This window comes from Pseudophryne corroboree, chromosome 6 (assembly GCF_028390025.1).
Source record: "Pseudophryne corroboree isolate aPseCor3 chromosome 6, aPseCor3.hap2, whole genome shotgun sequence".
Lineage (NCBI taxonomy): Eukaryota > Metazoa > Chordata > Amphibia > Anura > Myobatrachidae > Pseudophryne > Pseudophryne corroboree.
Window position 1 is genome coordinate 307,314,693 of NC_086449.1, and position 12,276 is coordinate 307,326,968.

At 41.0% G+C, this 12,276-nt stretch overlaps 1 protein-coding gene across 1 annotated transcript in view; it reads right to left on the reverse strand.

Annotated features, from left to right (window-relative positions):
• ADAL (adenosine deaminase like) overlaps positions 1-12,276 on the reverse strand; it is a 65,776-nt gene that overhangs the window by 49,513 nt on the left and 3,987 nt on the right. The window contains exons 2-6 of the mRNA XM_063926217.1: positions 8,784-8,914; positions 7,686-7,746; positions 5,479-5,563; positions 5,157-5,238; positions 4,879-5,005 (exon numbers count right to left, since the gene is read on the reverse strand). Coding sequence (XP_063782287.1) covers positions 4,879-5,005; positions 5,157-5,238; positions 5,479-5,563; positions 7,686-7,746; positions 8,784-8,914 — 486 coding nt within the window. The remainder of the gene's footprint in view (positions 1-4,878; positions 5,006-5,156; positions 5,239-5,478; positions 5,564-7,685; positions 7,747-8,783; positions 8,915-12,276) is intronic.

A 12,276-nucleotide genomic window follows, 5' to 3' on the forward strand; every position in this document is an offset into this window, starting at 1 on the left:
GACTAAAAGTTTGTCGAAGTATGGAAAAATTCTTATCCCCTGCTGGTGGACATAAGCTGCCATTACCACCATAATTTTGGTAAATACTCTGGGGGCTGTGGCTAACCCAAAAGGTAGGGCCTGGAACTGAAAATGCTGTTGGAGGATAGCAGGGCTGGTTCCGGGGCTTCTGGCGCCCCGGGCGGCATTAGGGGGTGTGGCTTCATACAGGGGGCGTGGTCAGTTACGCCCCCTGTACTGTTGTAGGATGTGCGTTGCGCGATGACGTCATCGCACACCGCACAGCAAAGGTCCTCTCCACGAAGGTAAACTAGACGCTAAGCGTCTAGTTCCCTTCATGGAGAGGACCTTTGCTGTGCGGTGCGCGATGACGTCAACGCGCACTGCACATCATTACAGTGAAGGTCCTCTCCAGGAAGGGAAACTAGACGCGTAGCGTCTAGTTTCCCTTCACAGCGGGCAGCCCACGAAGGGAAACTAGACGCACAGCAGCAGCGGATCTTGCCATGGTGCGGCGCCCTCCGGATGGCGCCGGCGCCCTCCGGAAGGCGGCGCCCCGGGCAAAAGTCCTGCTTGCCCGTGGCAAGATCCGCTACTGGAGGATAGCGAACCTGAGATAGCACTGATGGGACAGTGCTAAAGGAGCATGTAGGTAAGCATCCTGGATATCCTGGGATACCATATAATCCCCTGGCTCCATGGCCAAGATGATGGAACGTAAAGTCTCCATATGAAACAGAGGTACCCAAATGTACCTGTTCAGCACTTTAAGATTGAGTATGGGCCGGAATGACCCATTTGGCTTCTGAACTAGAAACAGGTTGTAGTAAAAACCCTGTCCTCGTTGTGCAGGAGGAACTGGAATGAGTACTCCTGACTGAAGCAATTTCTGAATTACCTCTTGCAAAGCCCTGGCCTTTGTCTCTACCAGAGACTAGCTGGTACAAAAAAAAAAACCTTCGAGGAGGGTGTTTCTTGAAGGCAAATGCATAACCGAGAGATACCGCCTCCTGCACCCAGGCATCTGTTGTAGACTGCTGCCAGAACTGAGCAAACCGAAGAAGTCAGCCCCCCCCACCCTGGAATCCCCCAGGTGGAGGCCCGCACCATCAGGCTGATGGTTTATTTTCTGTTTTACCAACCGGTCCTCTGGTATGCGTTTTAGTCTTACCAGACTTATTGGGGCTGTTTGCCATCACTTTTCCCTTTAGCTTTTCCTTGAGACCAAAAGGGCCGAATATCTGGAACTTAGGTTTGAATTTGTATGTGGAAGGAAACTTTACTTTCTTGGAGTCTGCATCTGACTCCAAAATATTTGTCAATTCTTTACCAAAAAGAATATCTCCAGAGAAAGGTAGAGACTCCAAAACCTTTTTAGATTCTGAATCAGCTTTCCATGTACGTAGCCAAACTGCTCTGTGAGCAGCTACTGATGAAGCTGATGCCCTGGAGGCAATCGTACCCATATCCAAAGCTGCTTCTTCCTAAAACATTGTAGCCTGTTTTATATGTGCCATATGGGATTTTTGCTCTCTAGATGCCACTGAAAGATCTCCTTCCAGTGCATCAGCCCAGGCAGCCACTGCTTTTGCCATCCAAACTGAAGCCATGGCTGGTCTTATGACTGCTCCATACAGGGAAAAAATGGTTTTTAAAAAACCATCCACTCTCCCATCCGTGACATCATTTTATGATGTTGAAGGTAGAGGTAATGTAGATTTTCGCACTAATCGAACAACATGCGTATCTACTTTGGGGGCCACCTCCCTCTTTAAACATTCCCCAGCTGGAAGAGGATAATTGTAATTCCATTTCCTAGGAATTCTAAACTTCTTACTGGGCGTAGCCCAAGCCTCTTCCATGATTTCCGCCAGCAGATGTGACCCAGGAAATTCAGTCTTAACTGTTTTGGGATGTTTAAACACAGATGCCTTGGATTTTAACACAGGCTCTGCTGATTCTTTTAAGGACAGAATGGCTTTCATTGCCTTAATTAACTCAACTATGTCCACTGAGCTGAGACCTACCTCCTCCTCTTCGTATGCAAAACCAGAGCTTAATGAGCCTTCATCCGCCAATAAATCTTCATCTGAAACATGTGTAGACTGTGAAGATATAGATTTATTTACCACTGGCTTTTCAGCCTGTTTCTTTTGATAGGCTGTTGCTTGAAGTGATAAGCCGCAGGTGGGAAGCTGCATGTAAGGGTTAATCGTGTAAACTATTCCCGGTACAGAAGTTGGAATTATCCGCTCAGCTATACTGGATAATGTTTGTACAAACATAGCCCAAGGGGGATCAACTTGCACCTGTATCTGCCTTGTACTTTTCAAGAGACCTTGGTGAAAGCTAAAACAATTTGCACACAAACCATCCTGAACCAGATCCTGAGAGGTTAACCCAGCTTTGCAAGACAAACATGAGTGTTGGTGTTGCTGTGAGTGTATCTTCCTCACCTTTGCCGCTCTTGGACATGATAAATAATAAACACTTACACAGTGTACTACACAATTTGTGACTGTAATCACTTTAAGACTCTTTAAAGTGACATACATTCCGACCCTACCCTGCTATACACCAGCATTGAGGATCGGAATAGATTCAAAAAACGGACAGAATTATAGTAAAGTCAGCAATCACACTAGCAGTCAATCACGTCATACATTAGTATAATAAGCAATATGAGCACACAATCAACTACAGATACATTTCAAGTATGTAGGAGAAACATATTACAGCATTACTTTATAAAAGTTTTAACCGTATTCAGATGCATAGCGAAAGAAACCACAGTAATATTATCAGACTCATATGTATTATGCACTTATCCAACTATTCGTACTTGAAAGGAAAATAGAGACTTAGTGCTGTATAACCCATACTCAGTAGAGTGGGATAAAGGGAGACTTACCCCACTTCCAGGATTGATCAATACATCTGCGAACGCTGAGTGGATCCAGATGCTATAAGTGTACACCGCCACATCGTGAACCTATAGTGAACACTGACGCACCAGTCACACAGCCGCCTATGCTGCGACTGGGTACCTTAGTACACAGCGTCTCAGACAGAAGCAGGAAAACAGTTCATGGCGGGAGACTCTGAGGAAACTGGTCATGAACCGGGGGGAGGGGCGACCAGGAGAGTGTCTGACTCCCCACTGCTGACATCAACCCTAAGGATCGCGGCCTCATACTACTCCTGGAGCCTATGATCCCTAAGTGCTAGCACTGGTGCACCCGAGGTGGCAGCAGCGTCAGCAACTGTTTGGTAGTCTCCTCCCAAAGCAGTTCGGTTGTGTCCGTATTCCCCCTGTAAGCGGAACCGATGCCTTACCTTCTCCCCGTGCTCCGGCCACAGCATGGTAACATCTGCTGGACCTGCTAGTATATCAGACACAGGCGCCCGGCGAAACAGCACTGTACTCGTGGGTAAGCGTTGTCGCGGCCCGGCAGAGAGTTGTTGGAGCGACTCTTTCTAAGGTACGTATAAGACCCTTTTTAGAAAGATCACTTAAAAAAAAAAATAGTAAAACTATAAAAATAAAATAAGAAAGCTTATGGCTGCTAAAAACCAGCAGCCCATGGTCCGGCTCCTGCAGCACCAAACAAAAAACTGATTTGTCTGAGCCAGGAGGCGGGGATATATGGATGGGCCAGTTGCATGTGTGGATAACCTGTGGACCCTGCCGGAGAAATCATGAAAATCAGCGAACAACTGCAAAATCCCCAACAGCAGGTCAAGGACTAGGTTTAATAAAAGAGGGGATAATGGGCAGCCTTGCCTAGTGAATAAAAACATCTGAACAAGATCTCTCTTCAAATCATTAATAATGAGATCCAGTGCCGAGTATAGGAGTTATATAATGTGTGGATATATTATATATTAGTGCTATAACAGGTGCGAGTATTGCGGTTTTACATATTAAATTATCTTTAACATGAGAACCCCTTTTCATAACCATGAATAATAATAGAGATGAGCAGGTTCGGTTTTACTCGGATTTACTCGGGTATTTCGGGTTTTGCTTATTGGCTATTCAAAACGCGTGACATCTGTGATCCAATAAGACGCCGTTTCGAGCCCCGAGTAAAACCGAACCCGTACATCTCTAAATAATAATCAAAAATACATTTTAGGTTAGAATGATGAGCTGCCTCTTAACTTAAAAGAACATAAAACCTTTGATTGAAATACTAAAAAATTTATTTTGGATGATTGCTGTATAAGAATTATATAGATAACACATCTCTAGAGGGAAACCTGTACTACAAAAAGGAACCAGACTGTATATTGTTTTATGTGACTTTAGTGTAATCAATGGCTGCTATTACTTTTTGTTTTCTTTAACATAACATCTTTTACAAAATACTGCATGTTCCGCAGCTCACACAACGCCCATGTTTTACTCCCATTCCGAAACAACAGCTGCTGAGTGCTCTGGGTTACGTGAACCAAGAAAGAATATGGATGTTCCTTCACATTATCTCACTAATTCTCTAAGAACAGATGGTACATGTGAGATAAGGCCCTTTTTTGTCATGTAACCCTACAATCATGCAACATCTCAGAGGCCTCTTCAAGGTTACAACCTTAGGAAACTTCAAGATAACATTCTGTGTATGTTCAGTGGAAAGTAGACAAAACATTTTTAGTTATTACTAAAATAACATGTAATTGCAGTTCGTACAGATTGGAACAATTGTACTGCATTATTTATAATTAGTATATTTTCTCGCCCAACTTTAAAGTGTTGTGAGGACCAGTTTAGGCAAGGTATTAAGATTAATTAGATACCATACTCAAAGATTGTCAATACTACAAATTAGAGATAGGCAAGTGTTAACACAACTGTTTAGAGAAAATAGAGGAACTCACGGTTGGGTCTCCACTGAGGTCCAGACCTAGAACAAGGTCATTGGTAGAATGGAAAAATTCTTCTGCAAGTTTTACGGTTTCTTTTGCAACTATCGGACCCCCTCGTCTATCAATGGCCAGTAAGAATCTGGAAAATAGCACATATGTATCATATCTATAAAACCCTGTACAGTTCCTTGTTACATTTCAACATGTCTATCATTTAAAATGAGTAAAGTGACCAACTTAAACTACCCAGCAGAAATTGCAACAAAGCTGAATAGCTTATCCGTGCGTACCTAACGTCAATGTCAACTTCCTCAGCCTTACACTGCCTGATGCCTTCTAGCACAGTCTCTACATAGGTTCTCTTTGTCATCCCTGCAAGGAAATATAGTGATGATTTAGAACTTACATGAGCATTCATGTAAATGCAATCACGTGATAATATCATGCTAATGGACCACACATATGAAAGAGTGATCTGTTGTCATGAACTCAAGAGAAGAGTCACTTATGTAGACATAGCACTGACAAGTAGCATTTCATACACAATACACGCAGGTCAGTTACAGGGGCAGCTGTATGAAGGAAAACAGGTTTTAAAATTATCATTTGTACCTGTTGGTGACTCCCTAGGTGTGCTTCTTAACTCAAGATATTTGACACCATCCTCTGCAAACTCCTTTATAACGTCTTTTGTCACCTGAGTACAATATAAATAAATTAGTCAGCTATTATTCTATAGTGTTATTAATATGTAAAATATAAACAACAAACTAAGTTGGTAGTAAATCAGTACTCCTCACACAGATGGATTACATCACATTCTCATTTCTGCATCCCGTATGTAGTTGTGCAAACAACTGAGCTGTAGTGTCCAGTTCTTAGTTTCCAGACAGTTAGTCTATGGAAGGTAAGAAATACTGTATGAGGGAGATTTCTCAAATCTGGAGAGAGATAATGGAGAAGTTCCTCACTGTAACAGATCGGGATGCAGTCAATATACCGGCTGTCGGGATCCCGGCGTTCAAGAGGCCGACAACGGAATCCAGACAGCCGGTGATATGCCGCCGGATGGAATCCCGACAAACGCTCAGTATTCCAACTCGGTTGGTGGTGTATGTGGATGCGTTTTTGGTTTGTCCACGCCACCAACCGCGTGGGAATAGAAGTTGTGGCAAGTGAAGCGAGCCACCGGGCCCGATGCATGGCGAGCGCAGCGAGCCCAGGAGGGGACTTGCTGCCGCTGTCGGTATAGTGACAGCCGGCATCTCGTCTGCCGGGATTTAATATATACTTTAACTGATCATCTTCTGTCATTTTTCTAGCACAGCCTATTAGACTGATAGAAGCCTATTCGTTGCTATAGGCAACTACTCTATCTCTCACCAATATTTGATAAATCTTCCAGTATGTGTGTATGGTGGAAGTCACGTCTATTTTATTTATGGCTGCAATTTGCCCTGTAGAAACATAAGCAAAAATTCCTGCTTTTCTAGACCAAAAGTTATACTGGTCATAGCACAAGTTCCCGCTTTCTAGACCCAAGGTTTTACTAGTCATAGGAAAAGTTACCGCTTCTCTAGACCCAAGGTTATACTGGTCATAGTACAAGTTCCTGCCTTTCTAGACCCAAGGTTATACTGGTCACAGCAAAAGTTCCAGCTTCTATAGACCCAAGTTATACTGGTCATAGAAAAAAAATATATATTTTATGGTATATAAATATGATCTGCTTTCAATACACAGAATAGAGTTAACTGACTCAAATTGTGAAACCAAATACAAAAAAGTGGCATTACAATACTATTTATAAAACAGATTAAAAAAATAATAATAATAATAATAATAATAATAATAATAATAATAATAATAACAACGTCAGAGAGAAACAAAAGAAAAAATAATAAAAAAGTGAGGGTGTGTATTGAGGGCTGTAGGTATTAAATGCTTTGTTACAGAACTCATGTAGCATTTCTAATTCAATTGAGTTTGTATGTACTCCCCGAGTACACATATGTTACTCAGAGTTCTCTGGTTTCCTCCCAAAGTCCAGAAACATATTCGTAGGCTAATTGGCTTCAGACTTAAGGGGGGTACTCACGGAGCGATATTCTAAGCAATCTGACTAGATTGCTTAGAATTTGAGCATTATCGCTCCGTGTGTACCCCCTACAGCGATAGCGATGCGCAGCCCCGCGCATCGCTATCGCTGGTGCTAGATTGGCCTCATGCAGGCCAATCTAGCGGGTCGCTCACTTCACCCGCTGGGTGAAATGAGCGGCCCCCCCGTCTCCCCCCGCACGCTCAGCACAGACCGCGCTGTGCTGAGCGGCGGGAGAGATGTGTGCTTAGCGGTTCGCTCAGCACACATCTCTCCCGCATCGGCCCGTCTATATGGGGTCCTTGTGTACAGCTTACAACCTATTTCCCTATCAGAGACGCACACACACTGTGGCCTCTATTTATCTTCAGCAATAGCACAGATTATTCCATGTGTCAGATACTGATGTGAATATGTTGCCACTATATACAGAAGAACACACACATATATATATATATATATATATATATATATATATATATATATTTTTTTTTTTTTTTTTTTTTTTATTATTTTTTTTGCCTTTAATCAAAATGTATAATCTCCACTGATCTTAAATTAAGTCTCAAACTGTGCATTAGAAAATATTCACTTTGGAGAGGCAGGAAGGGTCAGTATATATGGACATTATAGATAAAGACGTTAGTATCATGCAGGTTACAGTAAAAACAAACAAAAACGCATCCACATACAATAAGTAGCAACTACAGAATACATTTACCAGCAACATATCTTCAGCTGTATCGGTTATCTGGTGAATTATCCTAAATATATGAAAACATCTGCAAAGCAAATAACAAAAGATGAAAGAAAAATGTAAGCAAATAAAATGACTTCTAGGAACTTTTATATCAATGCTAATTAATTATGAAGTGTTTTTTAATGGGGGCGAAATAAAAGGACAGCAGCCAGACTGTCACCACACATATGAAGCAGACAATGTAGCTCACCTATAGATTAGAGCAATATAAAAGAACATTACTTTTTTTTTTTCCAGCACTATTCTGCTCAGATTCTTATGACACACAGCATTACATATAGTAGAATGCAACATTTTGAAATGCCCTATATAAAAGTGAAATAGTTATTCTCCTAAACAACCAGACTAGTGTACAGCATATCTAACAAGATTGGTTGGTGGTTTATCTCTCATAATTTTATCTCTCTCAAAGCTTTGATAAATACACCCCCCCCCCCCCCCCCCCAAGTCTTGTGTACATTGCATTATTCATCACAGAAACAGATACAAGTACACAGTTCATTTAGATTCCTCAATTCAGTACTAGACAGCAGCCATATTTCTAGTAAAGTAGATGGTAATGCCAAACTGATTCACGGTTTATAAGGCAATGGTATATAGAGGTACTTTATCCTCAAAACTTGTATTTGCATAGTGGATTTATATACTTTTGGAAACGTCTTCACTTTCACTAATGTGCTACAAACCCTAAAAACGCACAGCTACCAAGTCCCAGCAAGTAATTTACAACCAGCCAAAGTAAAAATATGAAATTAATGCAGCCACTTGCACCCATTGCTTGGACAAGGCAGCAGCTATCCCAGTCAGGTGATGCATTAGTTACATACCTCCCGTAATGACATGTGAATCTAGCTGTGGCCACTACAGAACAGAAGGCAACTGCTTGCCGATATCAACAGTCACCATGTTTATTAATTATAACACAAGATTGTAAAATGGTCAGTTAAAATATAAGAGGGTAGAAATGCTGCCACAGAAGATAAACCAACATGTATTATGTAGAGACATTAGAATCATGGGTATAGTAAGCACAAATAATATTATTACCAAGGAACTTACTCTTCTAGAGTCCTTTTTTGTCCTTTGTCTATCATTGTCATTCCGTTGTTAATGTGTAGTTGTGGTTTTTTGGCAATTAGCTTCTTCATGGTAGAAGAACTTATTGAGCCATTCAGATGGGCATGGAGCTCCTACAAAAATAAATTGCATACAAATGATGATTATTAACATGAACAAGTATTTGTTGGATGTCACTATGTAACAGAATCACTGTACAGGTTGTGCACTTGACAGCTGTATGATATTGGTGTTTTGTCTTGGCCATAGGCATATCAGTTAGATATTCCATTGCAGAATATTTTCACACAGTGCTTTTTATTTTGTATATACAAATAGATTAATAAACTAAGTCTACCAATGATAATTACATTTCACACACTATTCAAGGCCAGATTTTTATTCAAACAAAACTTGAACAGCTGGGCCAATTAATGACAAGGAGTAAAAATGTCCCACAGGGTACAATGTAAGAAAAAAATTGTAATAATAATAAATAAATATATATATATATATATATATATATATATATATATATATATATATATATATATATATATATATATATATATATAAACACACACACATAAAGGCTCTTAATACAGAGCTGAGCTGAAAGTAGGTTTCCTTTACAAAACGGTGGTGGACTTGACTTATCCAGTATGTGACAACTAAATGTTTTAATAATGTTTTGTGTTATAAGAGAGTCATTCCATGGTAACAAACGTTACATTTTGACTAAACAGATCATGTGAAATATTTTTTGAGCATGTGTTTTGAATATTTTGTGAAAAGTAAATGTTGTTTGTGTGGTACAGGATATGCTTTAATTTTGATGCAAAGCTTGGCATCTTGTCATTGTTAAATGCTTTGAGAGAGAGGATTGAAAACTGGTAACAGACGTTACATGTCCCTGTTTTCATGGAATGACCCACAAGCGATTTTTTTTTTCTGCTTAAAATACAAGTTTGATATTACAGCCATCTTTAAAAAAAAAAAATAATAAATATTAACATCCTTGTGTTAAGTTTTAACAAAAATTGATTTGTTAAAACTTGTACAAATATCCTATACGTGACAGTGGAATGGCCCAGCTACAGTTTTGATGGGTGGTATTCATGTGACCGCCGGTCAGCTGACCGACAGTCACATGACCTCCTCCACCAGCCCGACGGCTCACTATCCCGATGGTCGGCATGCCGACCAACAGGTACTATTTCCACTCGTGGGTGTCCATGACACCCATAGAGTGGGAATAGAACCCGTGGCGATCGCAGGTCGCCACCGAGCCCGCAAGGGGCTTGCTGCACTCACCCCTCCCCGCCGGGATCCCGGCGTCGGTAAGCTGACCGGCGGTCTCCTGACCGCCGGTCAGCAGTACTACACCCGTTTTGATAGCAATGATTTGTTTACATGACCAAAGCAGTAACATGAGCTTTTGTTGCTAAATAAAAAAGAATCATGGATGGCCTTTAGGGATTTTTAAGATAAGAAGTTTAGTTAACTCTAAAAGGTGCACATACACTAGTGTGATTTGGGCCCTTTTTTATCTGATTCCGGTGCATAAGGCCAAGAAATCGGATGAAAAGTGTCAAATCGCATGTGTTTTACCTCTGAGTCGATGCACGGCCCCGTGAGCATCAGATCAGAGCCGGAGATCGCAAGGGCTGCACTACAGATTTACTGGATCTGGCAGCCTTGGCTGGGGTCGCATATCATACATCGTGTGCAAAAGGACTGCATATGATGTATCGTATGCGATCCTGTCGCCCGGGAAGCTGCCGGGCAGTTCAAGGGAGATCGTATGCGACTCTTCTCCCCTCAGAGAAGTCGCAGTAGTGTATAGGGACCTGAGCAGTGTTTACAGCCATCACACTGCACAAAGAAGGGAATGTTAACATGCTCTAGGCCAGGGCTGGCCAAACCGGTCCTCGAGATCTACCAACAGTTCACATTTTCCAGACCACCTAGCTGGTGCACAGGTGTAGTCATTACTAATTAAGATGTGCTGCATTCATTCCTAACTGACAATTCTACAGATCTCCAGGAGGCCTGGAAAACATGAACTGTTGGTAGATCTCGAGGACCGGTTTGGCCAGCCCTGCTCTAGGCAGTGTGATCACTAAGCTATATGTCCAAAAGATGGTTCACACATCAGGTATAAAATAAACCCAAAACATGCTAATCACAAAGATGTGGGAAACTTGAGCATCCAGAATTTTTGTTTCCATTGGTTTATGATTACAATACTGTAACAGCTGCTGAATGAACAACACACATCTATGCAAGAGCCCATTGCAGATGTTAGCGATCGTTACCAGCACTCTCTGTTTCCTTGTGTCAACTACAGCACAGGTTCTCAAACTCAGTCCCCAGGACCCCACACAGTGCATACTTTTCACGTGTCCTCACAGAATCACAAGTGAAATAATTTGCTCCACCTGACCTCTGTGAACCTTTTAAAATGTGACAGTGAGCAATAAATACACCTGTGCACCTGCTGGATTACCTGGAAAACGTTGACTGTTTGGGGTCCTGAGGACTGAGTTTGAGAACCTCTGAAATACAGCACACTCATCAAGTGACATTTCTAAGGATATAAACAATAAAGACTGTAGCAATACGCATGGATGATAATTTCCTGGAAATGTGAAAATTGTGATTCTTTAGAATGATCTGTTTACCATATGAACCAATGTTAATAGCACCAACTTCCTATTGTGTGGAACGAAGGAAAATATTTTGGAAATATTACAAAGAAAGTCCTTAAAACAAGTCTGCTGGCTGGACATTGCCAACGTATTCATTCTAATTATGACAAAATAAAAAATCATTATTACTTTGCTCACTAGGGGCCCCCAGGGATCACTGTAGTGAGACTTACTGTATGTTAGCACATTTTAAGTACTATTTTGTCCCTAAGCTGTGTGGGCCAATTAGTAGTCAGATCACTCCTGTAGTCCCCTACAACAGAGGTGTCAATACAGAGAAGTAATCAATATTTATAATATATGTCAAATGATTCTCCTGTTTTTTATATGTGTTGTTGTGATCAATAAATTGTTATACATTTTTTAGTGGTTGTCAGATCATGTATCTTTATAATTTATATTTTATGAATATGTCGGCTTTCTTGGGGACAGTGTGTAATAGTACGCACTAGCCCTTTTAAATTAATATAGTTTTGGTACGTTTTTGGTTTCATTAGACGCTGCATAAAATAGCATGGTTCTTTAGATGGTATACTACTATTTATTTAGGGTATATTCTAGCACCCTCTTCCTCTCGCAACCCGTGCAGTACCTCTTTCCTGTCTGGGCTACAGCTATGCCTACACTTGTATTTATGTAATTGTGTTACTTTATGCATGTATGTTACTTTGTTGCCTTGTTTATTGTTTTGTGACTTTACTATGGATGGCACTGTGGAAATTAATGGCGTCTTATAAGTAAATGTTGATTAATAATAATAATAATAATCCTATAATGGAATGAAA